Raw genomic sequence first — 23,289 nt, 5'->3', positions numbered from 1 at the left:
AACACAATTGATACTATGTAATGTGAATTTGTGATGGAAGTGTGTTGCTTATATGGGATAACTAACTAGAATTTGCTTATAGTGGGTACATGATGCTGCCTGCAAAGACAGCAAAGGATGTCATCTAGTGCTTTGTTTCTCATTTACCTGGGACTGTTCTTTTTTTCTTTTTTGCCTCAACTAGACTCTTACCTGACCCTGAAAAAAGGTTCTTATGAGATTTGTCAGATTATTTTCACAGCAATATATGAATCAGAATTACTAGGAGGACCTGAAATTGGAGGACACAATAACACTTAAAGATTTCCATTTATTGCTTTATCCAAAGATATGAAGGTCTACAAAAGCAGGGATAAACAGTGGAAAGTTTAGCTTGGTAGCTTACTAATAATACCATGAGAAATAGGCCTAAAAGGATTGGATGAAATATATAATTCCACTTATCAAGTATGTTTCAGTAGAGATTTCATTATCTGAGATAAACAGTTCCACAAATAAATGGCTGGCTATATGCAGCAAGACTGACCTCGAGACATACAAATTATGCACACTGCGTGTTCATAAAACTGAATTTCAAATAATGGATATCCTACTTGAGTTTCATGTCGTATAAATCACAGACTAGAAAATCTGTTACCTGTTATATGCGTTGTAACAAATTCAGTGCTCTTCCCAATATTGGGTCAATATTTCTATTGATGTGATGAAGAAAACAATTATGAAATATAAACTAGTGCAGATACTGGTGTTATAATACAAAGTATAGAGAAATAGTGAAACAGTCCACTCTTACATTATGGTAGCCACACAGTTTAAACATGTAGAAATGAATATAAATGTGAGGGTAATTGGAAGTAATATACAAAGCATGACTATTACCATTAAAATGACATGATAAACTAGAAATATTGCTTGAGGCTATAAAAAGGAAATACAACTGAATTATGAGGAAATGAGGAATATGTGCAAATTACAAATTAAGTTACAAGAACATAAATAAACCATTTAGAACAAGCTCTATGATATAGAGAAAATAAATATTGATATATATTTGCAATGACAGGAGATCTTTGCCTTCAACACCAGCTTTGGTATTTTGTGGTTAATGGGTGAAGTCTTCCTTGTATTTGTCCTGCTTGGTCTTTAGGATGTTCGTAATTCAAGTGTGATAGATTTCAGTGGAAGAAATGTGAGAGGAAAAACAATAACTGACTTAGTTAAATAATAGGTGACCTCTAATTACCACATAACTCATCTTAGTTAGGTCCAGTCCAAATTGGTAAACCCTGGTTGTATTTGAATGACCATATGTCAGCTTAAGAAGCCGAGAACTGAACAAGCCTTATGATACTGTTGCTATAAGTGACTTGACGGTAGATAACAACCACAAATTTTCTCAACCTGAAAACTAGAATTATTGGCTAGCAAAACAGGATCTTAAACCTTACTTCCAAGAAGGCTTTATAAAATGGCTTGTTTTGAAGCTGTTAACTGCAGTGTGCATGGATAACGGAAGACTTACTACCCTCGTGCTTGAATGAAGGCAGGAGCAAAGGGTTTATATGTACAGCCAAAGTGCTCATGCCTCAGGTTATTCAGTAGAGATATAATAATTGAAATACAACTGTTCAGTAAATTCATGACAAATTGGTCTTAAAAATCCATTGGGAATCCAATAGTCAAAATGCAATTTGTCTAAAAGCCTCTGAGGACTTCTACATAAATCGCTGCCAATTTTTTTCTATGTCAACATTTTCAAGTAAATATAAAGGATTCCATATTTCAGATAGGATGCCAGCCTATAGCATGTCTTTGTCATTTAGTTATTCAGTATGTGTTACTTTCAGCTGAATATGTAGATAGAATCTATCAGCATTATGTTTTGATATAAAAGTTCCTTCTTTGTTGCAGTCATCAAGTGATGAAACATGTATAAGAAAGTTTTCTGTTGCAGGATCTCACTGGCCCTACTTATACCATCAGAATCTGGGCATACAGAATACAAGGGCCATAATAGAATTACACCTATGCCTACTGCCACATGTTTATGGGTCATTGGGAACAAGTGATAGGGATTATGCAGGTAGAGCCTGTGTGTATGTAGACTCCATTCACAAAAGATGCATAAACACAAGGGATTTAAGTTACTTATTTTATACTCACATGCCAGAATAAATAATTTCAAAAATTTTCTTCCCCCTCTGAGTGAGATTACAATGTACCCACACACACACACACACACACAATTTTTCATAATTTTTCATACTGCAGGATCTTTTGGTTTTAAAAAAGTGCAAAATATTTATTCTATAGAAACTAAAATACTATCTAGTTTCTATAGAATAAGTATTTGAGGTTTGTCAGATGGGCAGACAGGGGCAGCTTCTTACCACTCTGGTGATGCCTGCCCTGGACCACCTGGAAGCCACTCTGGGGCTGTCTAAAGAGGCCAAAAACCATCTCAAAAGGAGCAGATCATCTCCACTCCTTTCTGCAGTCCATTTGGGACTGCAACAAGAGACACCCTTGGGGTCACAACATGCCACAGGGCCACAGCCCTGGGACGATCAGGCCAGGAGTGGCTTCTGGCCACTCCTTCCTGCCCCTAGTAGACCCCTAGTATCCATAGCTGCTACTTCTGATGACACTCCTCAAAGTGCACAGCATAGCCTCTTCCAACACAGCCATTTCTGCATTGTCAGAAGGGATTCCTGCAGCTGCATGCTTTGCAAAAATCCTCTACAGTGATGTCTAAGAGCCTTGGGATGACCTTGGAGATGCTGCCACCTACACAAGAATAACTTGCCCATTCTCTGACAAAACAGAAAGGGCCATGGGGGATGCACTGCGTACCAGGTAGGGTATTAGAGAGATTTGGTTACTGTGTGGTCAAAACAGAATTCTGACCTCTGCAATGGTTTAAAAAGTGGGTTGTCCAGTTTACACCATCATAATCCACTATCAGGTTGCCAGCCTTAGATTGAATAAAGTTTTAAAAAATGGAACATGGTGTACAGAGAAAATATTTTCATTTTATCATTTCATTCATTCTTATTATATAATCCATAATGCTTCTAAGTAAACTAGCTCCCTATCATCTTGAGAGATCTTCTCTGACTTTCATCAAATCAGATACTGCTGTTCTAGCAACTGAGCAAAAAGTCTACACTCTTCATGGGGGAAAAAACCCTGCTTCATTACCAGGCAACAAAAAAGAGATAGGATGTTGTGAATGATAAATTTATTCCCCAGCTTCAGGAATGAAGTGGCTATCCATTGTCAATAATTAAATCACATTTTAATTAGGCATTTACTCTATAGATGAACTTTATATTGATTTTTATTACTGTGTGCATTGACACAGAACATACTAACAAGCAGTTTTGTTGTCAAAGTAATTGATTATATATCTGCAGGTTTTAGAAACTGGATACTGGAGATATTATTCGACACTAAATGGAGTATTATTTGGAATGTTGAGAAGGAATTTGAGTAGGCAAAGGGAAAGTGGTTTTAGAGTGTGAGAGGAGAGGAGAGGAAGGGAAACTAAACACAAACTTACATTAATACAAACAACTGAACAAAAATAAAAAAACAAATAAACCATCAGACAACATAAACAACAAAATAAAAACAAACCATACTTACATAACAATGAAAAACAAAAAAATTATATATTTTCACATCTGTACTTCCTAATTACTTGAATATTCGATTAATTTTATAAATTAAATGTGTACTTTTCTTTTCTATCTTTTTCCCATTCCATATCCAAAATTACAATCAACAATATTTTAAACTTTAGATCTTTAAGTTCAAATACAATTTTCTATTTTAAGACATTTTCGCACAGCTTTAAACTTATATTACTAACTGAATTATTCTGAAGCAATACACATAGTCTCTTCTTCTTGCATACATGTAGTCCATGGTTTCCATTCTGTATTGAACTTATACATTGTTTTCTTATTAATTAAACATGTCAATTTATCCATTTCATAATAATCATATAACTTTAATTTCCATTCTTCTAATTTTGATAATTCTGTACTTTTCCAATATTTCACATAAAGTATTCTGGCTGCCACAATCATATAATATAAAACTTTTCTAAATGTCCTTTCTAATTCTTCATTCTCTATCATATTTAACAAATATGATCTGTCACCTTCAAAGTTATATTCCAGTATTTCTTTGCTGTATCACATCTCCACTAGCTCCATTTCACATTTCGAACAAACATCTTTAGTCATCTTCAATAGTTTATATGCTATTACATACCATCTGTATTGACTCTTATACAAATTTTCTTTTATATCATAATTTAATATTTATTTAATTCTTTTATTCCAATTATTCCCCATGATCTAAACTAATATTTTGATTTAACTCTTTTGACCATTTTAACATAAATTATTTAATTGTTTCATTTTATATTTGAGTATTAATTTATAATTTTGAGATTGTCTTTAATCATTCTATTTGAGAGAAAGCCACTTTGTTCATCATGTATCCAATTACTTAAAATTTTCTTTAATCATTCTGTCAATATACCTGCTAGTAATTTATAATCCGAATTAACGGCCTGTATAGACCGGCACTTTGTGCCAGCCTGGGCCTGAACTAGGGTTACCCAAGGGCTGAACGTTTACACGCTCCAAGCTCTTTTTGCAGCACCTGGGCACCATCTTGGCATGCCCGACCAGATGGCGTGCACCAGGATGAGATAGCTCATGCACAGCATACAAACGGCATTGCACACAAGAGGCATAATTCCCTTATGGTGCCCCTGTAGCATTAGGAATAGGAGCTGCATTTCATGGCTCTTTTTTTGAGCAGGTTGGGGGCATGGCGTCCGGTTGCCACATCCCCAACCCAGCGCTTCCAGGGGTGGCATAGAGCTGCCCCTGTCAGGCTGTCTGTCAAGCATCTAAGTAAACAAATTAGTCTGTAGTTTTGGGGGTCTGTCAAATCCTTATTTTCTTTTGAAATTAATATTACATTTGCTTGGGTCCATGTTTGAAGTATATATCCCTTTAATATTTCACAAATCATATTTTATAAAAGTGTAAATGCTCCTCAAAGGGTTTACATTCGTTTGTAATATTGGATGTGAGGGGAATCTGGCTGTGACATCTGTCACCCCATTGGTCACCAGGGTTGATTTGGCTGATCTGGCTGGCTAGGCAGGTGTCCTCTTCCTCCCTCACTGCTCCATGTGCATCCCTCCCAAAGCTGCATGCTCTGTGAAAGAGTATGACCATCCCAGATAGAAAGAGTGTACTGTTCTTTGGTCAAGGGTATATGATAGCTGCACTCCCCTTCTAGAACCTCCAAGCAATACTCAGAAATGTTTTAAGCTTGTTTTTAAAATCATTTTAAAATGAAATGATTAATACTAACATTTATGAGCACACTTAGGAACCTATCCAACTGATTTCTCCCAACAGTGTTGTGAAGAGTCCCCTACCCTACCCTAACCCGAGATTTAAGAAAACAAAGAATTCAATATCAGCTGATTGAGTAAATGGTTTTATCCTTTAAGTAAATTTAAACAACCTTTAAATAAGCTATTTGTTTAAATAAGCTAAACTTGAAGGACCATATTCTCCCTTATGAACTTGCTTATGTTTTGAGTTCTGCTGGGAGGCCCTTCTCATCCCAACTCCATCACAGGTACATCTGGTGGGAACACAGGAGAGGGTCTTCTCAGTGACAGCCCCCAAGCTCTGGCAGTCTCTTCCCATAAAGGTTAGACTGGCACACTACTGACTCTTTGTTTGTTTGTTTGTTTGTTGGTAAACAAGTGAAGATTTCTCTATTTTGACAGGCCTTTGAGGATTTATGGTTTAGGTGCAATGGGCCTTATACAACTTGCTGAGTTTTCCAATTTGTTACTTTTTGTGCTTTATTTATGTGTGCTAACTGGGTTTTTTTTAATATAGGCCGGTTACAGACCGGCGTTTTAGTGCGTGACGAGCACGCACTAGGGTTACAAAAGGGCAGTGCTTCTGCACCACCCTAAGCCTAGTGTATGCTCGTCACGCACTAAACGGCGGCGGCCCTTCCATATGGCCGCTGCCGTGAGGACGTCACGGCCGTGCCGCCTCTAGACAGGGTGGCGCGGACGTGACGTCCTCAATCCGTGGCAGGGCGCCTAGGGCGCCCTTTCCGCGGACCAAGAAGGAGCTCCGTTTCGGAGCTCCTTCCTGGTCCGTGGTGCCACTTTGCTTCGCTGGGCGCAGCCTTCAGACGGCTGCGCCCAGCGAAGCAAGGGAGAAAGGGGCCAAGCAGCCCCTTTCTCCCCCTCCCCGCCGCCGCGGGGTGTCCTTGGGATTGAAGCCCCAAGGACACCCCTTTTCAGGCTGCGGGGAAGCGGCGTTTTGCTGCTTCCCCCCAGCCTGAATAGCGGCGGATCGGGGCCTCAGCGGCTGCTGGTGTAGCCACTGAAGCCCCGATACTCCAGGGAGAGGGGCAGGTCCAGACCGCCCCAAATGGGCGGTCTATAACCCTCCATAGTTTCTAACTATTGTACCTTGTGAATTTTTAATTTTATTTTTAATTGATTTGTTGAGAGCCACTTTGAGTCCTGAACTGGGGAAAAGGCAGGCAATAAATAAATGGTTTCTAAGAGCAGTTTTATGCATTGTGTATCAAGCTTTGAGCCAGTACTTATTTTGCCCCCAAATATCTACTACATGCTGGACTGATTTGTACCATTTATGGTTTACATCCACACACAATATGAAAAAATTTGGAGCAGTAGATTGTTTTATTTGCTATCAAATTCACTTTGACGTATGGTGATCCTATGAATGAGAAACCTCCAAGATCTCTGGTCATCTCTATTATGTAGATTCTACTATACAAGACATTAAGGAACAGTAAATACAAGATTTCATATTTATTCTCAATGGCAGAAAATGCAAAAGAGAAATATATGAAAATGATGTACAGAAAATAATGCTATATTCTATTGGCATATTAAAAAAATAAGTAGGGGCCTTGTCAGAAAAAGGAGCAAGTTTCAAATAGTCTTTTTTTTAAGTAAAAGTGAATCATAAATATTTAAAACAAAAATACAACAATCATGAAGTTTTGCTAGTATTAAGCAGTATTATAATGTGTTAATTTGGACAAAGTAAATTAACCATAATTCAGAAGAGCTGCAGTTCTTCTGACAGAGAGAAGCTTTCCTTAGGAATATGTGGGAAATAAGTTTGTTAAGGTTTCAAACTGGTGTTCTCCAGGAGACGTTGAGAGATAGTGAGTGTCAGGAGCTCAGAGCTTCTCAGAAGCACCAGAGAAAGGGGAATACTGATGCCAAAATAATTCATTAAAAGTTGTACTGTGGAGCATGAGAGCTGAGAAACTGTGCACAGAATCTTACAATTTATGTGAGAGCTACAGGAAAAGAGCAGTGAGCTGATATTTTTCATTCAATTCTTTTTGAATCAAATCTATATCCATGACATTGGATGGCCCAATCCTATTAGTCACTACGCCTAAAATGGAGCACAGCAAGGAGCATGTTAACTCTTGTGCCAGGACACTGTCACAATCAAGAATGTTATAATCAATGCAGCAAAGCAAACCAGAATGTTACACTGATCCAGTAGCATGGCTAAGCATTGGTAGAGGTAACAAAGAGCAAAACATGGACATGTAATGGGGGAAGGAAAGAAAGCCTGGGTTTCCATTTCTTCTAAAATTTAATTTGAAATATTAAGAAGTTTGACCATTGAGTCATATGCTTCCCATCATACAGAGGAAGGATCATGGAAACTTATAAAATCTAATTACAGAATTTCTTCAGTTTATTGCACCAGAGAGAGACCTTCTCTCCCACAGAGCTGATTCCAAATGGGAATGAACTATGGCAAGTATCAGGCTAAATTTCTGCCCCCTCTGCCTTCACTTGAAGGATAGGTTCAGAAATATTTGTTTCTGTTACTGAGTAACATTTGCTGTGTGGTCCAAGCTTGATAAAGGAGGATAATATTATATACAGTTAAGTGATGTAGGCAAAGTTCAAACCAAAGCTTATAAAGGTGGTGTGCTTTATCCAGTGAGAGTTAACCAAAGTTTCCAGGTTAAATGACATGCTAAACTGTAGTTAATCTAAAGTGGAAGCATGAGATTTTAATCTCTTTACAGCTGTTTGAATAGAGAAAGGGAAGTGAGCTTCTTATTAGGCTACATTAAGGGTGGACACCACATACTTCTTGGGCTGCATACTGTACATTCCCAACAAGTTTGTAGTCAACCCTTCCACACTTCAATGGCCTACTCAGTTCTTAGTGTTACTTGGGCCCAGAACAGACGGGCCGAATGCACCATGCAGGCATCCACACTAGGGTTAGGGACCGTGCACCAACTGCACTCATGGTCATGTGGTCAGCATGACTGCATGGAACACATCATTAGGGAGGTGAATGTGGACTGTGGCACCATTGTTCCCGAAACATCTGCCTTTTGGCAGAAACAGGCCCTGCTGTTTACCTGCATTGCTTTAAAAATGTTGCATCTTGCCAAAGTTTCACTTTAACTGCATGAAGGTATGTTCATGTGAATACATTTAAGTTGTGTGTATGATTCATAATTTAAAGGTATAATTTAAATTTTGTTAATTGTTTATGTCACAACTATTGCCACTACATTCAGGGATATACGGATATCAGTAAAATTAGTATCAATCAATCAATTTTATTAATGCTTAAGCCAAAGGCCATTCGCATGATTAAAATGTAAAATCGATGACAGAAATTCAGAATTATAAAATGCTCCATCAAATAACTAACATCCAAATTTTATACATTAAACATAATAAAATTCCAGACAATTAAATAAAACAACATTAAAAGAGTTTAGATAAGATCATCCTCATGACAATCAACTGCAATGTCTGCTATTACCCTTGCCCGAATTTTGATTAGTACAAAAAACATCACTAAGAATTTGGTATGGTGTGGCGTGGAAGGAGGTCAGTGGAGGGAGCTAACACCATGAGTTACTGCACTGTATGGTGCCAATGTTAGTGGCATCACTGCAAAGCCTATGAATCAAATTTAATTGAGGTAAAACAGCCCTGAACATTCAAACTTTATTTTACCTCACTGTCACAATTATTCTAATGTAGTACAGCTGTGCATCAAACCATACCAGCATGAAGGACCCTCCTAGGGTCTCTCTGTGGCTACATCTATGGCTGCATAGGCTGCTGTTATTAAATCCCAGACTTAATTCAGTAGTGATGTCATGCTTTGTACCAGAGCAATCCTTGTTCCAAAAATTGCACTTCTCTGGCTCTTCTGTTTTTCTTCATTGCCAATTTCTTTTGTTGTCTTTTTCTCTCTAGCCATTCTAATGCGAAATCTGGTGAAATCCAGCCCTATGTCATCTTGCTGTATTGTTCTCCAAGGAAGAACTGAGCTCTTGTAGTTTTCAAAGACATAGCTGTGTTAATCTCTTGCACCATAAAAGGAGGAAGAGAGGATGAGGAGGGGGGAAGAGAGAAAGAATGTAGCAGCACATTTAAGTCTGACTGGTTTTTATTTTAGTATGAACTTTTATGGATATAAACCCACTTCTTCAGATGCAGTAGAGATTGATAATCAGGCCTTAGGATATAAAACATATTTACATAGTTGTGGGAATGGGATCTAGAAAGATGGAAATCATGATCTTTGCCCTAAATTTTCAAAGGGAAGAGTTTTCAAAGGGATATTTATCTCCTGAAGCTGAGATATCACTCTGAACTACATCTCATGATAATGTTAAAATAAATAAATACATTTAAATGTCTTAAATGTACTCCTACATTCCTTGGTGGCGCAGTGGTTAAATGCCTGTACTGCAGCCATTCACTCAAAACCACAAGGTTGCGAGTTCAAGACCAGCAAAAGGGCCCAAGCTCGACTCAGGCTTGCATCCTTCCGAGGTCGCTAAAATGAGTACCCAGACTGTTGGGGGGCAAATTAGCTTACTTGCTAATTAGCTTACTTGCTGTTCACCGCTATGATCTTTGGAATAGCGGTATATAAATAAAACAAATTATTATTATTATTATTATTATTATTATTATTATTATTATTATTATTTCCCCTTCCCCCTAATTTCTTCCTCTTTCTAAACTTTGTAGTCTACCAAGAAGCCTTCTTAAAATGAAGAGTGAGTCATGGCACACTAAACCTGAAGCATTATTATCAATTTACTCTGCTAAAGAATTTTGTAATAAGTACGGAAAGATCAGCATCCTTTATCAGCTGGATCAGCTGAATACATCTTTATCTTACCCTGGTGTGATTCACACATTTCTTACTGCATTTATTGCATTTTATAGCAAATGTGGATCACAACATGAAAAAAATTACACCATCTTATTTACTCAGTTCTGGAAAATATTTGCATCTGATTCAGTGTTAAAGTAAAGATAGTTGAGGAAAAGATATCTGTTCAACTGTACTGCATTTTTCCAGTTTGAATACATTCTAATATCCTTGTATTAAGGGATGGGGGGGGGGGAGAAAATGGCCAAACATGGTTGCATGTTTTAAAAAATGCTTTATAATTTGGATATGGTGCTCAAAGGCATGATATGACATCTCTACTGCAACTCCTTTGTGCATGTGTGGCAGTGGTACAAAAGTATAGGATGTAATTGGTAAACCAACTCTTATGTTAAATTAGGGAGAAGGAAGACAAAACAAACGGACATCTCTGGGGATGCATTTGTACTGCAGAAATACTATGGAATTCAGGTAATTGTAGTTTGTTGTGGCACCAGAGCTCTCTGACAGAAAAGGCTAAATATCTCACAAAACTACAACTCCCAGATTCCCATAGCATTAATCCATGGCAATTAAAGTGGTGCCAACCTGGACTATTTCTGCAGTGCAGATGCAGCCTGGATGAGTAGTTCATCCATTACTGAAGGAGTACATAGGAATATAAAAGGGAATGAAGGCAGAAAAATGCGGGAACAGAAGAAAAGGCAGCTATGGATATATGCAAAACGGACAAATGATGCACTAACAAGTTAGTTAGTTAGAGATACAAACAAAGGAACAGATGATCAGAAACAGTTTCATAGAATTTGGTACCACAAGATCATGTCCATTAGTTCAGGTAGCCTTCAAAGAGGACAAGACACATTCATGAAAAATTAATATTAATATTTATGGTATCTATTCACAACTTCCAGGCAGTATATCTAAGGACAATATCTCATTAGAGTGTTAATAGCACTATCGTTCCACTTTAACTGCTATGGCGACCTTCTGCAGAATCTTGGGATTTGCAGTTTAAGGAGGAGCATTTACAATTCTCAGCCAAAATGTTCTTAGGCCTCTACAGATGTTAAAATTTGGTAATAAACTGGCATAGCTGTTAAGCGGAATAACAGTGTTGTAACAGTGTAGTGTCATATCGACTTTAGAATACCAGTTGCTGGGGCCAAAAATGGGAGATGCTATTTCTCACTGTGTCTGGTAATCCTCTGCAGGAAACATGATGCTGGATTAGTTAGGGCCTTTATCTGATCCAGCAAGAATTTTGTTGTGGCCTTGGTAAGAGGAGAACAGGAAAGTGAAATTAAACAGATGAAAACATTAAGGAGTGAAGATAGATTCCAGTAACAGTTGCAGCAATCTTCTTTTGTTGTTGATTATTGCTACCAAGTTGGCTTTGACTTATGGTGACCCTATGAATGAGAGACCTCCAAGACCCCAACAAGTCAACAGCTCTGTTCAGTTCCTGTAAAGTGTAGGTGTAGTTTCCTTGATTGAGTTAGTCTATCTCTTCTCATACTGTTTCCCATTTTACCAAGCATTATAATATTTTCTAATGACATCTCATGATATGACCAAGTACAATAATCTCTGTTTGGTCATTTTGACCTCCAGGGATAGTTCAAACATGATTTGCTCTAAGACACATTTATTTATCATTTCCCAATCCATGGTATCCATAGAACTCTCCTGCAGCACCGTATTGCAAATGAGCTGATTCACTTCTTGTCAGCTTTCTTTACTATTTAGGTGTCTCAGCCATACATAGAAACCAGAAAGATGATAGCATGGACAATCCTAACATTGGCAATCAATGACATATCTTTACCACTAAGGATCTTGTCTAGTTTGTAAATAACTGCCCTTTCATATTCTAGCTTCTTCCAATTTCTTGACTACAGTCTCAATCTTGATTTAGGCCTGAACCAATATATAGGAAGTCTTTGGTTATTTCAGTGTCTTCATCATCCATTTTAATGTTGTAGAAATCATCACTTTTGTTTTTTAATGCTCAACTGTAACCTCATTTTTGTATTTTCTTCCATAGCTTTCCTGAATAGTCATTCCAAGTCTTCAGTATCTTTGCTAACCCCTTGAAACTTTACCCATACATTCATGGTTATTATTTTTGTCTTATTATTCAACTGCAACCATACCTTTGTACTTTGTTCCTTAACTTTATCAGTGGTCATTCCAAGTCTTTCCTATTTCTGCCAGTGATATAGTAATGTTTGTGCTTCTTAAATTGTTGGTGTTCCTTCCTCCAGTTTTCATTCCTCCTTTCCTTGAATTTAATCCATCTTTCCATATGGTATGTTCTGCATAGAAACTAAACCAACAGGGTGATAAGATGCAGCCTTTCCTGACTGCCTTGCCAATATGTTTCTCCATATTCTCTCCCTATAGTGGCTACTTGTCCTAACTATAGGTTATACGTGAAGACAGTCAAATATGCCAAACCCATTTCTTTTAGAAAAAATCTACAGATTTTTCATGATCTATACAATCAAAGATTTTGCTATAATCTATAAAACACACCCTGATTTTCTCCTGAACTCTTTTGATATGCTTCACTATTCAATGTATGTTTCAGATGTGATCTAGTGCCTCTTCCTTTTCTGAATCCAGTTTAGACATCTACCATTTCTTGCTCAATATATGATAAAAGTCTTTGTTGTAAAATTTTGAGCATTACTTGCTTGCAGGGGAGATTAATGCAATAGTCTGATGGTTACTACATTCCCTGGTGTCTCTTTTCTTGGGAACAAGCATGTATATTGAGCATTTCTAATAAGTGGACCATTTTTCTGTTTGTTGGCAGATTTTGTTACAAGTTGAATGGATTATGTCTGATCAAAACAGCTATGTCAGTATGCCATCTGCTCCTGGTGATTTATTTCTCACAAGTGCTTTTGGAGCAGCTTCCACTTCCCTTTCTAAAGCTGTGGCTTCATTAGCAAAATGTTCTTTCTTGAAGAAATCTGACCTGCTTTCATTTGTTTTATATTGTTCTTCCATCATCTTTTTTTTTTTGGGGGGGGGGGTGTCTTCATGATCATACAATGTGTTCCCTTGTTGACCACATACTTGCCACACTCTTGGTTTGAATTTCCCTTGCATTTCTCAGATCTTGTGGAAGAGGTCTTATATTTCTTTGCCTTGATTATTATAATAGTGCTCTTTGTCATTCTTCTACACACAAGTCACTGAACAATTACATTAAGGATTCTGGCTATATTTCTTTACCCTATGCTTTTGTTGCTTGTCTGTCCTTAACTCTTACTATAGTGCTTTATTTAATCCAGCTTCATTATAGGTTTGATTCAGAAAATTGGTGATATACCCTACTAAACACCACTGAGTTCAAGATTCTATTTTAGGATGGTTATTTTACATCACACATTTTCTTTCGTACTGAAGTAGGAGGTTGCAAACATTAGCACACTAACCCGCTAAAACTATGCAACTGGTACTCTGGATCTACCAATAAATCTTGCTTTGCTAACTGGCAACTAGTTCTCAGAAAGAAACACAAATGAGGTTCCTATATTCTTTATGTAGAATTATTATTCTATATACAAGAACAAAATCCCTGCCATTTGTTTTTCAATTGAGCTCAAATCAAATGCACAACAGTAAAAAAACAGTACAATAGTTTGGGTATTCCAACTTTTGTCAGCAAAGCCAGCAATGTCCCATCATAATCTCATGCTGTTCAGCCCCTTCATTGAAAAGAACAAATACATGGAACATTGAGTCTGCTTTCATTTACTCTAAGCCTCAAGTTATAACTGAATTATAGCTTTTTTCGATCTACAGTTCTCCCAATAAAAGAGTGTAATTGCACAATTTAGCTTTTATTTGCTGCTGCACTGAATATACTGCAATTTTTCTGTTGAAAGCAAGATGGTACATGGAGAAATCCACAATTTTACTGTTTACACAACAAGTACCCACTCATTATGTTCATTCTCTGGATGCACAGCTAACGTAATCTATCACCAAACTTTAGGTTCTATAATTTGTAATATATGCTATCAGTGATATAAATGGAACCATATTCGTTGTCATTTTCCAAAGGCTGCCTCTCAGTAACTGGTAAATTGAGCAGAAATAAGTAGTTTACACTGGTCAGTCTCCTAGAGTACTAAATTTTCAGTTTCCATAGTTTCAGGGGAGTGCAATTTGTGAATGCATGACTAGCTGTGGCTTGTACTGAATTAGGATGGATATGATATATGCTGAGCTCTCCGTCAGAGAAATATCTTCCACAATCTTGCCATTTATAACACTTTCAAGTGCCCTGGGGATATTTTTTTATTTATTTAAATGATGACTTTTGGAAGATTTTCCACCCTATGTCTCATTTACCTTCTGTTTTCTTTACGGATGATTTCTCTATCATCAAGCTCTGGATGTTTAAAAGAGCATCTTCTCTAACTTTCTGGACCTTTTGGGGTTATACATAAATCATTATGAATCCCCTTGAACTCCCATGGCAAAACCATACATAATTCTGGGATTTGCAATTTAGGGAGAGGCATTTAGAATTCTCTGCCAGAGACCTCTGGTGACTTTCAAAAGGATAAACCCCAGAATTCCATAGGATGGAACCAAAGTATTTAAAGTGGAATAATAATGCTATAATTGTGTAGGGTAAAAAGGTCTCTGGTTCCAATCAAAAGAATCCTGAGGTTAATAATGTAGTAATCAGAAATGCAGAGAGGAATATTTAGCATCCTCAAACAGTTCTAGTACCTCAGTAAACCACAAACCCCAAAATGCCACAGGATGTAGCCATGGGGCCTTAGAGTGCTATAGCTGTGTAGGCTATAAGGACTTCCAGTTAACAGAAGACTGGATTTTTAAACTTAATGCTCACAACTTGATTATTAGTCAAAAAGTCTATGAACCCATTTTCTGCATCCTGTATATCATATTTTCCCTGTCCTCATTGTTATAAAGTCTTTGTATTTGGGTCTACTGGGGGTAACTTTGAACATTACTCACTAGCAGGGCAGGGAAGACAGCAAAAGTTCAAAGGGAAGGCATGTAAAAATATTCACAAAGCTTGTTGGCTGTAGCAACAAAGAGGGTCTTAACACCCAGAGACACACCCTTTAAAAAACTGTCAGCTACCACACAAAGTTCATTATTTTGGGAGTCTCGTGGCAAAAATTTTACCAAGATGTTTTTGCACAAAAGCTGTTTCATTGTAACTCTTCACAAAATGTTCACAAATTGCATTTCCTTAAATGCACAATATCACTGAATAATGTGCCACTCTCATATAGATTATCCTAGCGAAAAAAGATCATGCTTCTGTGGAATAATGAAATACTGTACACTCAGATTATGTGTACATCCCTGTAAAAGGGGAAAGACAGTTGTGTGGAACATATAAACTACACTGTAAAGGTTCTCTGTGTTCCATACTTTAAAAGACTGTGTGGCATTCACATCCAAATAAGTGAATGTCCGATTGCTACTGAAGTGCTTGGCCTTAAGACTGATATGCTTTATCTCCTTTGTATTTATATGGAGAGGTCCACATCCAACTAAAATCTCAACGAGTCCCATTGAAAGTAACAGAAAAGGAATTGAACATCTGTGAAAACTATTGAAAGCACTGGTTTTTAATGATATAGCTACAGATGATCAAGCTTTACAAAGCTGTTTTCAAAACTCTCGTCCCCAAGTTCCTTCCCTTTCATTTGGAGTGGAAATACTGTATGTCCAAAGAAGAGGAAGCTTTGTCCTTCGTCTTTCCTCTTCCATCACCCACTAAATAAATTATCACCAGGGAGCAAAGCCCATTAGAAACCATGAGAAATGCAGGCATGAGCCATAATTTCCTGCAAATCAGGGTGGTAAATAAAGTGGGGAGGGGAGAATAATGCCCTCAGATGCCATCATGTTCCATTTGAGCTGAATTTATAGGCCCTTGATGTTCATTCCCTGCCTCAGGAGGATTTTGCAAGCATGTTTAGACATACTCTACTTTTAACATTTTTAGTTAATTTTTAAAGTATTTTTCTTGGTTTTGTTTGGACTTAGCCATAACTAACTGGCAGGATTATGGACATCATTCACATACAATCTCTAGATTTTTGAGGATTAGGGATGCAGAATACTAAGTAATGAACTTACAATTGCGTCTCCTGCTCTTCCCTATTATTTGCACCAACAGGATCATGGTTTGAATCCTGGCTTCAGGACAGACTATAGCGTCTGGAAACAAAGTTTATGTATTGAACAAAAGACAATGTTTGCCTCAGAAATTAGAGGTTTCTACCCTCTTCCTCTCTAGGTCCTTCAGCAAAATCTCTAGGTCCTCCAGCTGACCATAGAATTGCACTGGGGGGCCCAGAAATGCCTAGACAAGTGTTCTCTCTTTAGCTCTACAAGAAAGAAGCAAAACTTCGTCATGCATTTTATTTCCTTTCAAAGATGAAATGTTTCCACAAGGTTAATTTCAAGAAATTTCACTAATATGAACCTGTTGAATGGCTAAACAAATTGTCTTCTTGAAATACCTTTGTTTTACAAGTGTAGTACATTTGAAAATATGGTCTTGACAATGAACATACATTTCTTGTATCTTATTTATGCTTTTAGGCACTGAAGGGGCTGTATTTGAGCACTCTGTGGAGACCCCCCACATCAGAGCAGAACCTTCACAAGACCTCAGGTAGGTTTCTTAAGACCACTGAATTAATTTTGGTATCATTTTGTGAGTATGAATAAATATGCCATGCTTTAATTTATAAATGGCTTCATAATGCTCATTGATACAATTAAATCATATTTATACTCAAACAAGTATACTCAAGTATAACCTACAAAATAGAGGCTTCCACTAACAAAAATGTAAATGTTCTTACTAAACTATTTTTGTTCCATATTTGTAACTTCCATCATAATAATGGGAAACTGTGGATGTGCATGATTCATATATTACCATCTTGGTTTGGAGGTAGATTTAAAGTTGGTTCCTGAGTACTTCTTCTTCCTTCAAAAGGTAAGTTCTTATTCTTATTATGTGCTATTTCAAGATGTGCAGAATAAAAATGTCAATAGAAGGTTAGGCACACTGAGGATTGTCCTTGAAAACTGAATTTGCCCTTTTCTTTATTTTATTTTTTTAGCCATATCTATTGATAATGTTTTATGTGTGAATCTTTATTTCCAAAGGGGTTTTTTTGGGGGGGGGGGGGGAGACCACAAATAAAAAAATCTCACTCCTAACTTCAGTGAAACAATAATGCATCCCATAAAGACTACTATTGAGTTGTGGCTTTTGCGTGCTCTCTCAAATATCCAAGATGAAAAAGTAAACTATCAAATCCTAAAACCTCCAGTGAGCTTGTAAGTCCTACTGAGATATTTATAAAATTAAAATGGCCTCCTGAGTGGAGCCTTTGATAAAGTTTAGATGTCACTACACTCCTGGCTTCTAATCAATATTTTTTTCTGCAAAAGAGATTAAATGTAAGCCTAATAGAATTGGCTGCATTTCAGTCTAAAGTTCTGTTTCTTGGGTCAGTCCCATCTTTGCTCATGACACAGAGCTTATGGTAAGGGAAGGTTGTATTAAGACTGAATACTTTCTTTTGCCCCTCTTTCTTTTCATTTCTTTTTAAACTGGGTATAGAATACAAAATCATATATACATATGCCATTGTATTTTGGAAACAATTTTATTTTGTTATACTAATGGCTTTTTGCTAACCAATAATGTATGTATGTGATTTCTCTAGCACTATTCACACTACAGAATTATAGCTCTATTATTTCACTTTTTAACTGCCATGGTCCTGTCCTGTGGAATTCTCAAGCCTAGCAATCTCTCTCTTTCTGACTTTCTTTAACAAACCATGCATAAATAAAGAATCATGCCTTCAAATCATTGAAATGAATTGCATATTAATAGTTTAATTGCCAGATTTCCAATGCTGCTTTTCATCATAAGCAGCTACATTGAGTGGCATCTAAAGTTCAAAAATGTTGGTTGTAACATTGGTGATTCAGTGTGACCAGTCACCCATTAAGAGACAATATTTTCTATACACAATAAAGGCTATTGTGGTTGCGTATGGAATTATATGCCCTCAATCATCTTCTTAATAAGAGGGGTAAATTGTGGTGTTGTTGATCTGTACCTCTGGGGAAAACTCAAAATCAAATTTAATAGCTTTCTTCCTCCTTGATTATGAAGGCTACTCTACCGCTGACTATAAGCTAATCCAGAAAGCCAACACTGAGCATAATGAGATGGGAAATTGGTCAAGCAGCAAGGAGCTGCCAAAGATGGTAGGATTCCTTTTAAACTTTGATCTACATTGAAGATACACAAATCTTGCACAATGGCTTTGTGTTTACTACAAAGCACTTAGCTGCATGTCATCACTAAGAGCCTTTCTCTGAAAAGATAGGGAATAAGAAAGGGCACTGACATGGCAGGATGCCTTTTCATTAAAAGCCTGAAGCAGAAAGTGGCCAAATGTGATTTCTATTCCCATTAAAAGTTACAGAACCTGAAATGAAGCTGATAGATTTAAAGCAGTTGGTGGTTATGTGGGGGAGCAGATGAAGTTTAAGAATCCTGCCATGTAAATTTCATAGTATCTCTTTTGGTGTGTTTGTGCTTTTGTAAGTTAATATGAACCATGAGTCTTCCAGGGATCTTCCAGTTTATTAAACAACAGCAGCACCAAAAATTGAAGCTATCTATGGGCTGTGGTTGTTTGGAGGCAGGCAGATGGTCAAGTCAGGAAGCAGGGAGGCAGATGGTGAATGAAGTAACAAGTAAGGCAGCTTCAAGTGTCAGGCCAGAACCAAAAACTTCATGAGACTAGATAGAACTGTAACACCCCTTTCAGGCATCATTGCATTCTCTTCCAGGAGGGAAACATTAAGTACATCCTGTTCATGAAATTTAGTTCACGAACCCAGAGTGTTATGAAGCCTCCAGCCATTGAGTTGCTCCCCTACACTGACAGTATTGGGGTTCAGATCAAGTGTTGTCTCTCAAAAGGGTTCACAATTCCACAAATTCCCTAAAAGTCATTGTCTGCTCTTCTTGGAGTCAAAGCTCCTCTAGTAACTTCTTGTGGGAGCACAGAATTATTTGCCCAGAACTTCAATGGGGCTGGAATATCCACCTCTTCTTTTCCCAGGAACAGGTGACCTAAAGAACTGGTAAATCGCTGACAAGATTGCATTCTCCATCTTACAAACAAGGATCCTGATAGGTGGCTGAGACATGTCTTTGCTGGCAGAAGGAGTTCAAACTATGTTTCTTCTCCTGGGAAAGAGACGGTTGCTTAGATATCAGTTGGGTGATGGTAGCAGCTGCTTAATGGGAGATTGCATGGCTGGTATGGTCTATTCCCCAGACAAGTTGCCATGAAAGATATTTCTGATTAAGTGCTGATCCAATATGTCCCCTGCTTGCAACTCCTTCACCACCACCACCTCCTCTATTTCCATTCTAGCCCTTAAAATGTTGCTTGCTGTGAGTGTATCTCCTCCCAGCTGCTGCAAATTTTTCTGCCTAGACCAACTGAGCAGCATTCAATCCTATCTCCTCCTGTTCAGCTGGCACTGCTGGTCACCCTTGATTTGAATGAATGGCTTTCTTGTTTGACCATGCTTCAACTGGTGGGACAGCTGGAATAAGTCCTCCATATCACTTCACAGCCATCTAACCTGCTGCAAAGCTGTCATCTGAAAATCATCCCCACTGGCTGCCCAGTGGTGCTGCTGAAGTACAACAAATTATCCTGACTCCCATAAAATCATCTGGCTCCCATAGCCAGAGATATCTACAAATGCAATTGCTTAAGTTGTTATTCACAGGAAATATATTCCAGTACCATGGAGGATCAGCATGGTCTGCTAGTGCTGGACTAGAAACAAGGTGACTTCAATCCAAATTCTGACTGAATTTACAAAACAGAATGGATGATGCTGGACTAGTCATTATTCAGATTAATCTATAGGATGGCATTCATGTGAGGGAAATCATCATGCACAATACTGTGAGCACCTTGGAGGAAAGGCGTTATATGAATGATATTTTACAAATACTTTTTAAAAGAAATTGTTGAATTCAGGTTTTGTAATAAGATTCACAGGGAAGGAAGTAAAGAGAATATTTAAGATGGTGGGAGGCAGAATCATTAAGCCATTCAAAAGGGCCTAGTCTATACTACACAGTAGGGATATGTTTATTTAAGTTATTCATTCTCACAGAGGAAAATACATTGGCCAGAATCCTGTATCAGTTATGAATGGCTACCCTGGAGTTATGTATTCTTGGCTCCTCCACAGTCCCAGCCCCCCCCCCAGCCCCATTTATCTGGTAGTAGCAGCTGTGATCAATAGGGGTCTGTTCCCTTGTTGCTCAGAAAGCAGCTGGCTGCCATTCCCACCCACCCTTGTATGAACAATCTTCAGCATGAGGAAGGAATGCAACAGGATCTTATATCTGCCTATTACAATAGGGATTATTCATGAGAGGGTGTAAAAAATCAGCCAACTGCTTCCTGAGACCCCCACTGATCATAGCAGCTTCTGTCAGGTAACTGGGGATGGGGGTGTTGTGCTGAAATTCAGTGTACAGCAGCACAACTGTGGTACATATGTACATGTAAAGACTAGAGAATATTCCAGCCTTAATTTAATCAATTTATCTCTACTGCAGGAATGTATTTCAAAACTGTACAAGGAGTCTCCCTTGAGCCACCTTTTTCCTGTCCTCACTGCAGCCAAGTAGGGGCTAGGAGAGCATCTGAGCATCATCACTAGCAGTGTCTAATAGCTGGCACACAATGACACTGTTACCCCCTAGGACACCCCTAGGAGATCTCAGAGAAAGCCTATGTTGTGTAATGGCTATCATACTCCCATCATACCTCAGTTGTCCTCACCTTCCCCCTGGCAACTACATGGCAAACTCAAGAAGGTAAGAAAATGGTGAGTGTGAGATTGTAGGAATAGTCCTCCCTTTATATTAAAAGGCTCAAGGGGAAGGCAGGGACGGGAAATAAGTAAGATTCTGCTGACCAGGGTTTCCCAGATCTTGAAAAGCCCCTTTACTTTCCTCCCTTAGTCTTTAAATAGTCCCTCTATCCCTTCTGCACAGTGGAAGGAAGGAAGGAAGGAAGGAAGGAAGGAAGGAAGGAAGGAAGGGTTGCTAAAATATGTACTCAAATCCTGATTCCTAGGTGCTCCTTTAAGGGAAAGAGTCAAAAAGCTGCCATTGCTGCCATTTACTTGCTCAGGCATTCAAAAAAGCCAGTCACAGTACCATGGCAGAGAATGTAGAGGGGTTTGGTGCTTCTTTTAGCTTCTCCCAGGATGGAGTAAGTTCTCACCTTTTGCCACACTGCTCAGAGAAGATAGTTCCTTTTTTGAAAAGAGTTGAAGAACAGTACTAATACTGGCCAATGGAAAATCCACGTAGATTTCCTGGGGATCTTTTTTTTTTTAAACTAAAATGTCTGGTCTTAACCTTGAGTATATACAGCATCCTCAGAGAGATGGTCTTGGAAGCGTTGGATGTCATAATGTGCCTCCTTTGCTAATGATGGAGGAGTTGATGTGTAAGTGAGAGTTAACGTATACAGCTGTTGCTATGACACAAGAATGCAAATGATTTGTGAGTCACTCTCATAAACTTTAGAAAATTCAAGGCCACAGCGAAACTATACCTGGAATAATTGCATCCATCTGCCCTGATAAAGATCAGCCTGCCTGCCTACCTACCTATCTATAGCTATCTAATCATCTGTTCATAATCTGTAAATTCTTCGATTCTTAAAATGTCATTTTATATTTCACTGCCACCTTGGCAATGAACTTTCTTTAAAACACAGGCTCTGTGGCTTCCTCTGCCCTTGCCTCCTCTTTCAGTATCTATCTAGACCTGTTAACATCAAAGCAATCAATTATTTTCCATGGTCTCCAGTACAATAAAGCATACTAGCTAAGTCAAAAATAATGGAATGTTCCATTCAATTAGTGTTCAGCTTTGAGATGCCTTGGTTAATGAGATATTTAGGATTGATAGTAAGGTAGTTGTGACACGATCTGCATGAAATAATTTGAGGAAAGTATAGAAGGTGGCCATCTTTTTGACACTCATATAACATCAAATGGGGTTGTAATTGTCTTGCCTCTCTCAGAACCAGGCAGCTAAAGTCCAGGAGGGGGGGGGAAGGAATTCCAGTTTAAAACATGATGACTTCCCCACTCTTACTTTCTGTTTCTCCTTTGCATCCCCAAACACCACATGCCCTCAGACATTTCACAGGAGGGAACTGGGGCACATGTGACCAAGCTACTTGATCAAGAAGAGAAAAATGTGGTCAAGATGGCAAAAGTTATTGATCAGAATGAACAGACGAGTTAAGTGAAGCTGCAGAAATTTGCTTTGGCCTGAGCCTACTGTGAAAGGCAGGATTCGACCCTCTCCTCTTCCACCTGTTGACTTAACTGAGTGCAAACTGAGTTGGAATTATCTTTTTATAGTCATCACTACCTTCTTAAACAGAACAGACATGTTTATAGAATTCCCAGCCAAGTCTGCTAAAATTTAAATCTTCTCATGCTATCTAAAGTAGGGTCAGGAAGGTGTCTGGATCTGTTTTTATTTTGGTTTTGAGGTCACAAGAATGAATGATAAAAAGGCCTCAGTTCTTGCTCCCCATAGTCATAGCCCCTACTTTAATTTCCCCATGAAACATAAACAAATATATTTTATTATTTTCTTATTCCTCAAAATCCTAAACTATTATTAATTCCAAGAGTTCAAATTCTATCACCAGAATCCTGTATAATATTTTATTTAATGTAGCAGAGGACTTAAGAAACCCTGTTAGTGAATTCTTAAGATGCATATTGGGAGACCAGCAAGAGTTCCCAATACACATCAGTCTGTGACATGCATTATGCATGATGCACCTCACTACACAATGCAAACCGATGCACAATT

At 38.0% G+C, this 23,289-nt stretch overlaps 1 protein-coding gene across 1 annotated transcript in view; it reads left to right on the top strand.

Moving 5' to 3' along the window:
* SGCZ (sarcoglycan zeta) overlaps positions 1-23,289 on the top strand; it is a 610,988-nt gene that overhangs the window by 574,556 nt on the left and 13,143 nt on the right. The window contains exon 6 of the mRNA XM_042468999.1: positions 16,908-16,980. Coding sequence (XP_042324933.1) covers positions 16,908-16,980 — 73 coding nt within the window. The remainder of the gene's footprint in view (positions 1-16,907; positions 16,981-23,289) is intronic.

This window comes from Sceloporus undulatus, chromosome 5, assembly GCF_019175285.1.
Source record: "Sceloporus undulatus isolate JIND9_A2432 ecotype Alabama chromosome 5, SceUnd_v1.1, whole genome shotgun sequence".
NCBI lineage: Eukaryota > Metazoa > Chordata > Lepidosauria > Squamata > Phrynosomatidae > Sceloporus > Sceloporus undulatus.
Note: the sequence above shows the minus strand (reverse complement) of the source record. Positions and strands in the feature narration are given on the sequence as shown.